Raw genomic sequence first — 12,264 nt, 5'->3', positions numbered from 1 at the left:
ACACCAAGCCAAGGGTTAAGATCCCCTTACCGGTCATCTTTAAAAAAAAAAAAAAAAAAAGAAAGAAAGAAAGAAAGAAAGAAAAAAGAAAATGCTTCTAAATATCTCAAGAAATTCTGAAATCACCTTTCAGTTCAAATTTAACATGAATTTAAGATAATTCTCCATCTAAGACTGGTAATAAATTCTTAAACATTGAACACTATCCCTTTATTTTTTAACATGATTTATTTAAAATGTTTTCAAAATAAAAATTTTAAAAGGTACAAATCAAAATTCCTATCAATAAGTCTACAGTAAACTGTGTAAAATAGAAAAATCACATTTCGGAGTCAAATTTGGGTTCATTTCTTCGTTCTATCACTTTCAGTTATGCAACCTTGGGCAAGCACTTTAACCTCAGCTTGTTTCCTCAATTCCACTGAAATAATTATTTCCTAACAGTTCCTGTGAACAGAGATAATTTATGTGAACCATTTACTACAGTGGATGCTCAAAACTTTAATTAATCACCTTAGCTTTGCAAAGCAAAAACGAATAATTTCTCCCATTTACCAACTGTAATCTATGTGGCACTTATTCCCTAGGTAAACTTTCTATTAAAGAAAACATTCAGAAAAAGACATCTTGAGGAATTTTTTTTCCTCTTTACAGTTACTCAGTTTAACAGTACCTCTTCTACTCCAACTTACTAATATTACGAAATTTACAATTCACATGGAAAATGTATTGCTACTCATTATAAAAATCTATGCATATTCAAATGAAAAAAATTAAAGTGTACAAAATGTGAACAATGTGTTACCATTTGAGTTTTTTTAAAAAAGGAAGTGGGGGGCCGGCCCGGTGGCGCACTGGAGAGTGCGCTGCTTGGGAGTGCGGCGGTGCTCCCGCCGAGGGTTCGGATCCCATGTGAAGACCGGTTCCTGCTCACTGGCTGAGCGCGGTGCGGGCGCAGCACCGAGGGTTGCGATCCCGTTGCCGGTCCCCGGTACGGGCGCGACACCGAGGGTTGCGATCCCATTACCGGTCAGTAAAAAAGACAAAAAGGAAAAAAAAAAAAAAGGAAGTGGGGAAAGAGTAAACATAAGCAAATACACTAGGAAATGCATGGTATCTCTCTTTAGAGAAATACACATTAGAAACTGATAAGGCTGCCTTTGGGGAAGGGAACTAAGAAACTGGGGGATGAAGACTTTTTTCTATATGCATGTATTATTTTTTAAGAAAAATAATACCTATTTTCCAAATTTATTTTCTAATTTAATATATAATGTGATCACCACATACATTATCTCACTTAGAGATTACACATTAATTACACATGAAAACGGGTACTGTGGTTCTGAATCATTACAGCAGTTTAGCATACTATTTCATTATTTACTTTTTAAAGTATTGATGCTGTACACAGGCTGCTGACAGTGAGTGAGCTGCAACTAAAGTCTGATTTATCACCCAACTAAAATACATTTCCCCAGACACAAATGATATTGTACACTGTGACAAATGAAATCAGAATTGTAAGTGTTACCACTCTGTGAATAAATGCCACATTAGTATGGCATTACCTAAACAGCAACAAGAAATACAAAAAAATCTGCTTTTAGGTTCGCTCAACCCATTTTAAAAGATATGCAGGGATTAATCTTCAAAGAAATACGTCCCGCTTAGCTTCTACTTCCATTTATAATTTGGTATAATGCTCATCTGAATTTGTTATACTTAAGATTTTTTTAATTCAAAAGAATTTAAATCTTTTCTAAACCTCATCTTCTGATAAGGAAATTAAAGCATGGATTTTCCATTGTTACCTTTCCTGATTCTGAACAAATTATTAAGCTTAACTCTCAATCCTTTCCTTAAATTTCTTCACAAAGAAATAGTAAGTAAACTATCCTTCCCTATAACTCCTACAACAGCAAGGCTTTGTATCGTGGTTATAGTAAGGTCTATCAAAAAACAGATCTGTAGGGGCCGGCCTGTGGCTCACTCGGGAGAGTGCGGTGCTCGCTCATAACACCAAGGCCACAGGCTCGGATCCTATATAGGGATGGCCGCTTAGCTCACTCGGAGAGCGTGGTGCTGACAACACCAAGTCAAGGGTTAAGATTCCCTTACCAGTCATCTTTAAAAAACAAAACGAAACAAACAAACAAAAACAGATCTGTATTATCAAACTATAAATATATGAAAAAAAATAAGGATACATAAACCAAAGAAAAAAACTGATGCCTAAATGAAAGTGGTTCAGAACACTGTCCTTTTACACTTACTAATCTGTTTGATGGCACAGCTTACAGCAGCCCTGTTACAAGCAAAATTTGTATAACTATTGCATTCTATTCTATGGAATATATGCATAATTGTTCTCATTTTTTAAATTATGATTTTTCCTCCAAATTCCTGAAGTCTTAAATGATATTACAAAAAAATTACCATGTTTATTTTGTGGCTTTTTAAATACCTTTCTGAGGGGTAGGCTCTCAAAGCCTATGGCAGTAAATTCCCTAATTCAAAATTAAGAAGTCAAGTCTAATCCAAAATAAAGACAGATCTGCTGTTTGTACAATCCCTGTAACATACATGCTATGAAGAAACGACCCATCATATGAGCCACCTGCAATGTATTTTTAACTCTGCAACTTTCAAGCTCTTTAGTAAAACACTATAATTTCAAATAGAAAATCTGATTTTAAAACATAAGCCCCCAATGTAAAAGTTTCCTCAAATAAATACTTCTGGATAATTTACAATACCATTTGCTGATTTCCATCTCAATAACATGGATTCTACATCAAAATACTTCTAGCAGGCAAATTAAGAGAGCTCTTGGATACTATCTTCAGGAAAGGTAAACAAACTAATTTTGTATGAAATGCTTTCAACCCCATTAAAATATAAAAATACCTGAACTATTACCCATAAACCAAAGGAAAACTATCTGTTTTCCTTAGGCCAAACAATGCTAACTATATACTTCAGGATAATAGCTCCCAAATATGGGTTCCCTATGCTTAAATGGATGCCTAGAATTACCTATAAACTTGTTAACAAGAAAAAGATCCTTGGATTCCAATTTCTAATGACCTGATTCAGGTTTTTGGGGTAGGGCTTGAACATATTTTTTTTTTTAAACTCCACAGAACTTTGGAGAAAGGAAACTATTACATATTGATTTGGAAAGCTCTCCAAGATATATTGTCAAGTGAAAAAAAGCAAGGGGCAGAATAGTATATACAGGATGCTTCTATATGGGGGGGGTCTTCAAAAAGTTATGGAAAGATCAGTATTATCTTTTTTTTTTTTTTTGTCTTTTTTTCGTGTCCGGCAACGGGATCACAACCCTCGGTGTCGCGCCCACACCTCGCTCAGCCAGTGAGCGGGAACCGGTCTGTATGTGGGATCCGAACCCTCGGCGGGAACGCCGTCACGCTCCCAAGCGGCGCACTGTAGCAGTGCGCCACCGGGCCGGCCTCAGTATTATCTTTCATTCTATTTTTACATGAACTTTTTGAAGTACGCTTTTATGTATGTTGGAAAAAACAAACAAAAAAACCCCCAAAACTAAGAGATAAAATAATATATACTTCTCGATTCATAGTTCAGAAAAAGAAAAAAATATATATATATGTATATTTACTTATTTATAATGGCTTAAATATGCATTTTTTAAAAATCTGGAAAAGAAGGCTAGCTACTTAGCTCAGTTGATTAGAGCACAGTGTTGGTAACACCAAGGTCAAGGGTTTGGATCCCTGTACAGGACAGCTGTCAAAGGGGGAAAAAAAGCTGAAAAAGAAGAAACTAATGACTCTGTTTTGTTTCCCTTTTTCAGTAAGGGAATAGTGACAGCAGTTATGTGGGCATGTGAGGGAAACCTTTCACTGTATACCTTTCTATACTTTTTGAACCATGTGAATGTATTACCTATTTTTTAAAAAATATATATTTTGTTTTGGTGGCTGGCTGGTACAGGGATCCAAACCCCTGACCTTGGTGTTACTAACACTGAGTTCTAACCAACTGAGCTAACCAGCCAGCCCCTTAAAATGTTTTTTAAAACTTCCCAGATGAGTTTGATACTCAGCCAGACATAAAAACTACTGCCATAGGGCCGGCCCGGTGGCGCACTGCTACAGTGCGCCGCTTGGGAGCGCGGCGGCGCTCCCGCTGAGGGTTCGGATCCCACATACAGACCGGTTCCCGCTCACTGGCTGAGCGAGGTGCGGGTGCAACACCGAGAGTTGTGATCCCGTTGCCGGTCCCGGTCCGGTACGGGCGCGACACTGAGGGTTGTGATCCGTTGCCGGACACGAAAAAAGACAAAAAAAAAAAAAAACTACTGCCACAGGAAAAAGAGACATCCATATTTCCAGAATGATGCTGACATCATTACTACTGATATAATTAATATACATATCATTTTCCTATAGTATCACGGTGACGAAAATACAGGTTTAAAAAACAAAAAACAGTATCAACAAACTTACCTGGAGGTACAGGTGGAGGAAAGCCAGGAAACTGTGGGGGTGGAATCCCTGGTGGGAGAGCTGGGATTCCCATGGGAGGGCGATTCAAATGTGGGGGGAAAGACATTCTTACTGCAGCAGTCTAAAGAAAGAAATCAAGACAAATCATTTTAATTGAAAATTTTACATTTTGATATGTCCTGGTTTGTTGGCCTTCATTTTTAGAGTATCTGCAAAATTCTAAAGTTTTCTTACCCAAAGGAGTTGGCAAAGACCCTCTTTTCTCTGTCTGTCCATTGAGAATTTTTAAAACTTAGATCTTTTCTAAAATAAGTTCCCAAAATGTACACGATCTAAATTCAGGATAGACTCCTACAATCATACGGGAATACATATAAAGAAAAAAAGAATTTTGAGGTTCAGTTAATATTCAAAAATTAAATACTAAACATCAACGACTCTTTTTAAACCAAACTTAGACTCCAGGAAGGTATCTAAGTGTTTTAAGCGTTTTTTTTTTAGAAGCGTTCATTTTTTTTTATATACCCATCAGCACCCCGAAAACTAAATTTACAAGGTAACACAGTATTTGTTGATTCAACGTTGGCCAGTTCCTCGAAGACAAATGTGTCACTGAACTACAAACCTGGAAGCGGGGGAAGAACTCCTGACATCAGGTCACATAGTAACCACTCAAATATAAAAAGAACACCCAACTTGTGACAATGACAAGCCATAATTTTTCTTAAAAATCAAAAGCAAGCCTCTTAACCATTCTCGAATCAAATCCAAGAATCGCATGTTAGTATTTGATTTTTTTAAGTAAAAGAAGATGGGCTGGCCAGTTAGCTCAGCTGGTTAAAGCATGGTGCTGATAAAACAGAGGTACGGGGTTTGATCCCTGTTTAGGCCAGCCAAAAAAAACAGGAACACATTGAACTGTTTCATTTTGTCATAGTATTCAAGGAAACTCTGTCCTTTTGCTAAACAAATATAAGTATTTAAAGCTTTTCCTCCCTCAAAATTTTATATTTCATCAACATACTTAAGCCTCCAGAACTACTGGAAAAAGTAGAAACACAGTGTTAGGATGTCCTAGGAGGGGGTTCTGTGCACCAATTTTTAAAAAGCAGCCAAAATAAGAGGGTCAATCCCCCATCAGTGATTCCACTAAAATTAGTGATTTGGAGGTATTTCTGTTGGACACTAGGACAAATTCTCCCACTTATAATTGAAATTTCCCCACTTTATAAATCATCTAGAGTTGTTAAAAGCTTCTTAAGAATGTCTGTCTCTACTATTTTCTCCTTTGTGTTTTATAATTGTTTTACTCACCCTTCAGAAGAAAGAAGATAAAAAGCGCAAGTCTTCCACTTCCTTGCCCCCTAATCCCAACATTTTGGTACATGTTATTGTTTCTTTTAAATATCATTCATACATAATCTAATATATAATAATTTTTCTACATACAATGTAATCATACTATATTGTTACATGCATTTCTCCCTCATTATCAGTGACCTCTCTTCATCTCAGTTCATAAAATTCTATCTCACAATTTGTAACGCAGTAAATTATTCTAATACAAATATACAATAACTATTCAGCCAACATTAATGATTGGCTCTCCTTTTTAGCTCTTACAAATAATGCTGAACATTCTTGGACATACTGGATATAGGCACCTGTGCAAGTAATTTTATAATACAGGTTAGTACTGTACACATCCACAATTTACCTCCTAATAACCACCCCCCCAAAACTAGTGTACAAATTTATATTGCCACCACGAGTATGTCCTTTTCTCATATCCTCACCATTACTGGAATAAATCAGTGTTTAGATTTTAACAATGTGATATGTAAAAAATACTTTCTTATTTCAATTTACATTTCCCTGACCACTAATGAAGTTGCTATCTTTTTATCTGTTTATTAGACATTTCTTTAAAACAGAAAAGCATGTCCTTCTTGCCCACGACTGTTTTTCCTCAGACTGTTCCTTTGACTTAATAAGTTAGGATAATATAATATTCTATAAAATCTAAATTTCAACTTCAGAAAACACTTTAAATATTTAGAAAGCTTTACAGGTAAAGGAATTCTTAGGACGACTTTATATACTTAGCAAATAAGGAACTGGAAATGCTTTAAATATTAGGTACATATCAGCATATATTACAAAAGAAAAACACAAGATTCTAAGATTGTAAATGTGTTGAATTCTTTAATAACATTTTTGTAATACTTTTGGCCCCCAAACAAAAACAAATACTCTACATGAAAGGGCATGTGTGTGAAGGGGGGAGTCTCCTTTAAAAACAGAGAGGGCTACTGTCCTACTTACAGAAGCTCTTGTATTATCATTATAATACTCTATCTCAGCACTTTCTTAGGAGGGCAGTTGGTTTTAATACCTGTTGAATAAATAAATCGATTAATAAATGAATCAGTAAACAAACTCTGAGGACCTCAATAAACAAATTTATTAAGAAGCTATCACATGCTAAGTAGTATGCTAGCAATAGCTCACTTCCTAGCTTCAGAATGATTACAAGATTGGGCCATGAATTCATCTTTAGAACCACTTTTTCCCCACCAGTATTAGATACAAGTAACATTAAAATAAAAAACTCTATATTCCTGGTGTGTAAGCTAGATTGTATGATTCTAAATGTATAATTCATCCGGTTAAAAGTTAACCAGATATAGATTTAACTTTAGTTTATGCCAATATACCCATTCCATTCACTTCTAAATTTTCTATGAAATATTTCCCTTTTATTTGGAGCTGCTCAAAACTTACTTATTCATAGGCTGCACTTCAAAGGTACAGGTAAAAATACCACAGTTAATGACTACTTTTTATAAATATTCCTTTCCTTCCTTTAAGAAGATAATGGCCCCTCCCATGGAAATTCAGAAAACAAACATTTCTGGAGATCTTTGATAAATACTAATCCTCACTTTAAACATCCTAATTAGAGTATCAACTACTTATTTCAACATAAAGTTTAGTATGTGAAATAATACTAGTATGTGAAAATAATTGAGAGTTGTTTTACCTACAGATGATAAATAAGACAATAGAAATTATAATACTTAAAATTATATATACACTGAAAGTTGTTAGGAACTTTGTAGACAAATAAAGCAGGGAAGAGAGATAGGAAGTAGTTTATTTTAAATCTGGTGATCCGGCCTCATCAAGAAGGTGAAAACTTGAACAAAGATTTGAAAGAGGCTGGAGCAGAAAGCCCTATTCATATTTGGGGGAAGAGCCTTCCAAGCAAAGGAAACTGCAAATACAAAGAGCCTAATATAGGAATGATATGTATGAGAGAGGAACAGCAAGGCCAACAGTATGGCTGAAGAAGCACAAATGAGGAAAGACAGAGATAAACACGGAGTATTGCTTTGGGGAGGGGTTTCAGACAATGTAGAGCTTAGTAGTACATCATAAAGGTTTTGACTTTTACTCTGAATGAAATGGAAAATATTTGAAAGATTTTTGACTTGATTTACATTTTAACCATACCAATAACCCCGGTGTTAACTGGAAAGGAACAGGATGGAAGCTAGAGATTACTGCAGTAAACCAGACAAAAGTGGAAGGGGTGGTAATGGTGAAAGTGGTATCAAGTTATTGGATTCTGGATGTATTTTGAAGGTAGTCAATACGATTTGCTGAGGGACGTATGTGGGGTCTAAGAAAAAGAGAGAAGCAGTTATTTTATTAACACTGAAAGCATTTAAATAGCACTTTTAAAAATATTAAAAGTGCTCATTTTTTGGGGGCCGGCCCGGTGGCGCACTGCTACAGTGCGCTGCTTGGGAGCGTGGCGGCGTGCTCCCGCCGAGGGTTCGGATCCCACATACAGACTGGTTCCCGCTCACTGGCTGAGCGAGGTGCGGACGCAACACCGAGGATTGCGATCCCGTTGCCGGTCCCGGTCCGGTCCGGGCGCAACACTGAGGTTTGCGATCCGTTGCCGGACACGAAAAAAAAAAAAAAAAAAAAAAAAAAAAAAAAAAAAAAAGTGCTCATTTTTACCTGCCAAGTATGAAACTCTGTGGCCCAAAATAACAAAAACAAGCACCTATAATGGAAGCATTTCCTATCCCTAGTGTGGCAGTGGTCACACAGGTGTATGCACTTGTTAAAACTCACTGAAACTAAAATGGATGCATTTTATTGTGTATAAATTTTATCTCAACAAATTTGGTCCAAAAAGGAAAAAAAAAAAATCTATCAAGGGTTCAGATCCCAATACCAGCCAGCCTCCCAAAAAAAAAAAAGAAAAAAATCTAAATAACATTTATCTCTGTTACTCAACATATGCATACACTCTGCTTTTCTCTTTTCCACTTTTTTCTCTTTACTCTTTCAAACCATTTTTTTCTGCACTCCTGAGAATTCCAATACCATAAGCATACAAAATACAGTGAAACACTGCTTTTAAGTATTCTTACACTACACTACAAACTTATACTATACTACACTATATTTACACTACACTACAAATTTATCCAGATAGGAACATAATATTTCACCAGTGACAGATTTAAAGACTAGCTCCATCAGGACACCTCACCAAATTTCTGAACTGATAAGAGTGAACCAATAAATTCCTCTCAGGAAACATTCACATACAACTCATTAATTAATTCATTCCTTCAATAACTAGCTAGCTCCAATTATGTGCCAGGTTCTTTTCTAAGTACTACTTATAATAGTTCTGAAAGGGCAAAATTTAAGTTATTATATAAAGTTATACAGCTAGTCCAATGGTTCCACAATGAATATATCCAATAACTACTAGTGTAACATGGAGTTTCCCACCCTGTTGATAGCCTGCAAGGTACTCTGGGGGCTGAGATTAACTGCCCCATCCTAAGCAAAGCAAGACCTTAAAACATTACTTTTCAAATTGAATTTCACACAAAACTGGAGGCTGCAGGAATTATTCTGACAAAAAAGTGTTCCATGCCCAAAGAAGAATGGGAAATGCTTGATTAGCAAAAAAAAATTCTTTTACACCAAAGCTTTTCAGAGTCATGAAAATACTCAAGTGTTCTGAATATCCAAAAAGGGAGCTAGCTGATCTTTTCCTGAGAGATTTCCATTTTGTTGTCTTACCATTTCCAATGATTAAAAAGCAACACTATCTATAGAAAAAAATCAGTGGTTGCTTGGAACCTGGGTGAAACAGTGTAACTTGCAAACATGAAGGAGGGATCCTTTTGGGTAATGGTCACACAACTCTGTACATTTAATAAAAATCATTAAAGCGTACATTTACAACTAGTGATTTTATGTGTCAATTACACTTTCATAAAGCTGTTTTTTTAAAAAAAGCAATACCAATTCAGGACAACTGGCAAAATCTAATTAAGACCTATATATTAAATATTGTATCAATGTTAATTTCCTGATTTTGATCATTGTACTGTTGTTAAACAAGAGAATGTCCTAGTTTTTAGGAAATACGCAAATATTAGTAGTTAAGGGGCATCATGTCTGCAACTTACCAGCAAAACATTTCAGAAGAAAACTATAGAGAGAAAGAGAAGAGGATAAAGCAAATTGGTAAATTGTTAACATTTGGGGACTCTGGGTGAAAGACATTTATTTAAGAATTCTTTGTACTACTCTTGCAACTTTTTTTGTAAATTTGAAATTATGTCAAAATAAAGTTAAAAAGGCAATACCAATATTTCTAGGTAATGGAAATATTTTCTTCCTTTTATTTTCTGCAAGTTAAAAAAAAAGTAAAAAAGCTATTCAAGAAACTAAGAAGGAATCAAAATCTCCTTTTGTGAACGCCAGTAGTAGTGTTAGAAAAGATAAGAGATTTTAAAAATACACAGAATGTTTTTATAAGATGTTATGATTCATCAATGATTACTTTTGCTTACAAAGCTATAAAATAAGCAATATAATTTTTCTCCAAATCATGTGTAAACGAAAAAAGTAAATTGCTAACTTGTCTGTGGCCAAAAATGTAATTTAACTTGAAAATCCCAAATTCCTATTAGGTCTGAAGTAGTTACCCCACGTTAACATGGATTAGTTTTATTAAAAACATATATTCAGACACAGTGGAATAAAACAACAGCTAATCATGAAATAAAAAATACAGTCAAAACCGTTATTAATACACAGTGCCTATGTACAATAGTGGGACAGTAAAAACCTTTTCTTCGTAAGAGTCTTTTGGTACTCCATTGGGGGTGACCACTTTTGCTGCCAATTAAGAGGAAATCTGGTAAATCCCCAAAGATGAATTTTTTAATAAAATTATCGACATTTTTATTTACTTTGGTTTACAAAAGTGTTTATCATACATTATCTCATTTAATCTTCCAAATTACCTGGTGTAGATTTATTATTCTCTTTTTACAAATGAAAAAGCTAACCTGTGCAGGAGAACACAATAAGTAAATGGAGACTCCAAGGTCCTCACTATCCTGAAATTACTTATCCAAAAGCCGTTTTCACTGCACCTTAATGCCTCTTTCTAGTAATAATATACCAATGATAAAAAAAAGAAACTTAAGGATTAATTTTGACTTTGTTTATAAAAGTCTATTCAAAGTATACCGGAAGAAATGTTAAGAGTCAGGGCTAGGCTCTTGTACTTCCCTGAAAATTCTTAAATAATAAAACTATTAATACAGAGTAAATGTTTACTGTATGTTACCTGGATATTGCGCTAAGGGTTTTACACACGTTTTTCTCGCTCAATCTCCAACCCCAACAACCTATGAGGTGGATACTATTATAATCCTCATTTTACAGATCAAGACGACCAAGGCTTTAAGAAAAGCTAAATGAATTAAAATAGTATAATATCTACTTGAATCATGAGGAACTGATAAACTGAATTGCCTTTCTGGGCCTCTGAATGCTTTTGGAAATAACCTTTAAAAACGCAAAGCTCCAAAAACAATACAAAAAATCGTTTATACAATACTGCCAACTACACAGTACTTCATATGCAAGAGGGGTCCACTCTCTTCCCTCCTTTGGTCTGCTCCATTCTGCCCATTATCAAAATGGCATTTCCAAGGCAATATAAATCCATATCACATAACTTCAAAATGATCTTCATACCGCTAGATCTATTTCGAAAAACGTATTTAAAAAGCAATATTGAAGACCAAGAAGTGTGAGAAAGAAGTAACACATTTTAATGTGGAGCTTGGTAATCGCCTAGAATGAATGGAGACATGGTTTACTGCATCCTTCAGTGCGGAAAGGATCAGTACGGCAGTACTCATCACAATCTTAAGCAAGCCGAGAGGTCTGCCTACGACAAAAGGTAGGCAACAGCTAAAATCACGGCGGTTGGGGCCCAGTTCCTTTGGTGGCGGGCTCTAGATAACCAAACAGAAAAGGAAAGAAAACCGTTGGTGGCCAGCACCTCGCCAAAAAGGGTAGGTGCAGGCTGTCTCCAAGGCAGAGCCTGGGGCGAGTGTGTCCTAGGCCCGGAAAACCTACCGTGGGGCTCCGCGGGCTCGGGTAAGAAGGGGTCCTCAGGGAAGGGCTCCCCAGGGGCACACCGACTGTTCTATGGCTAACACAGAGCCCAGAAGGTGCCCAGGCGATTCAACCCGTGGCGGAACGTGGAAGGGAAAGGGAAAGTGGGCGACGATGCAAGGAGGAAAGAGGAAAGCTCATGTACCAGGTCCGGCCTCCACGGGCTCCCGCTGGGCCCACTGGTTCTCGAGGCCTCAGAGAAGCGGAGAAACCCAAGCCTCGTGCCCGTCCCCTCCCCCACCCCACCCCC

At 36.3% G+C, this 12,264-nt stretch overlaps 1 protein-coding gene across 1 annotated transcript in view; it reads right to left on the bottom strand.

The window, feature by feature from the left end:
- RBM25 (RNA binding motif protein 25) overlaps positions 1-12,264 on the bottom strand; it is a 51,371-nt gene that overhangs the window by 38,666 nt on the left and 441 nt on the right. The window contains exon 2 of the mRNA XM_008583867.1: positions 4,494-4,614. Coding sequence (XP_008582089.1) covers positions 4,494-4,599 — 106 coding nt within the window. The 5' untranslated portion in view covers positions 4,600-4,614. The remainder of the gene's footprint in view (positions 1-4,493; positions 4,615-12,264) is intronic.

This window comes from Galeopterus variegatus, unplaced genomic scaffold (assembly GCF_000696425.1).
Source record: "Galeopterus variegatus unplaced genomic scaffold, G_variegatus-3.0.2 Scaffold101, whole genome shotgun sequence".
NCBI lineage: Eukaryota > Metazoa > Chordata > Mammalia > Dermoptera > Cynocephalidae > Galeopterus > Galeopterus variegatus.
The sequence above is the reverse complement of the archived record's forward strand: the minus strand, read 5'-3'. Positions and strand labels throughout refer to the sequence as shown.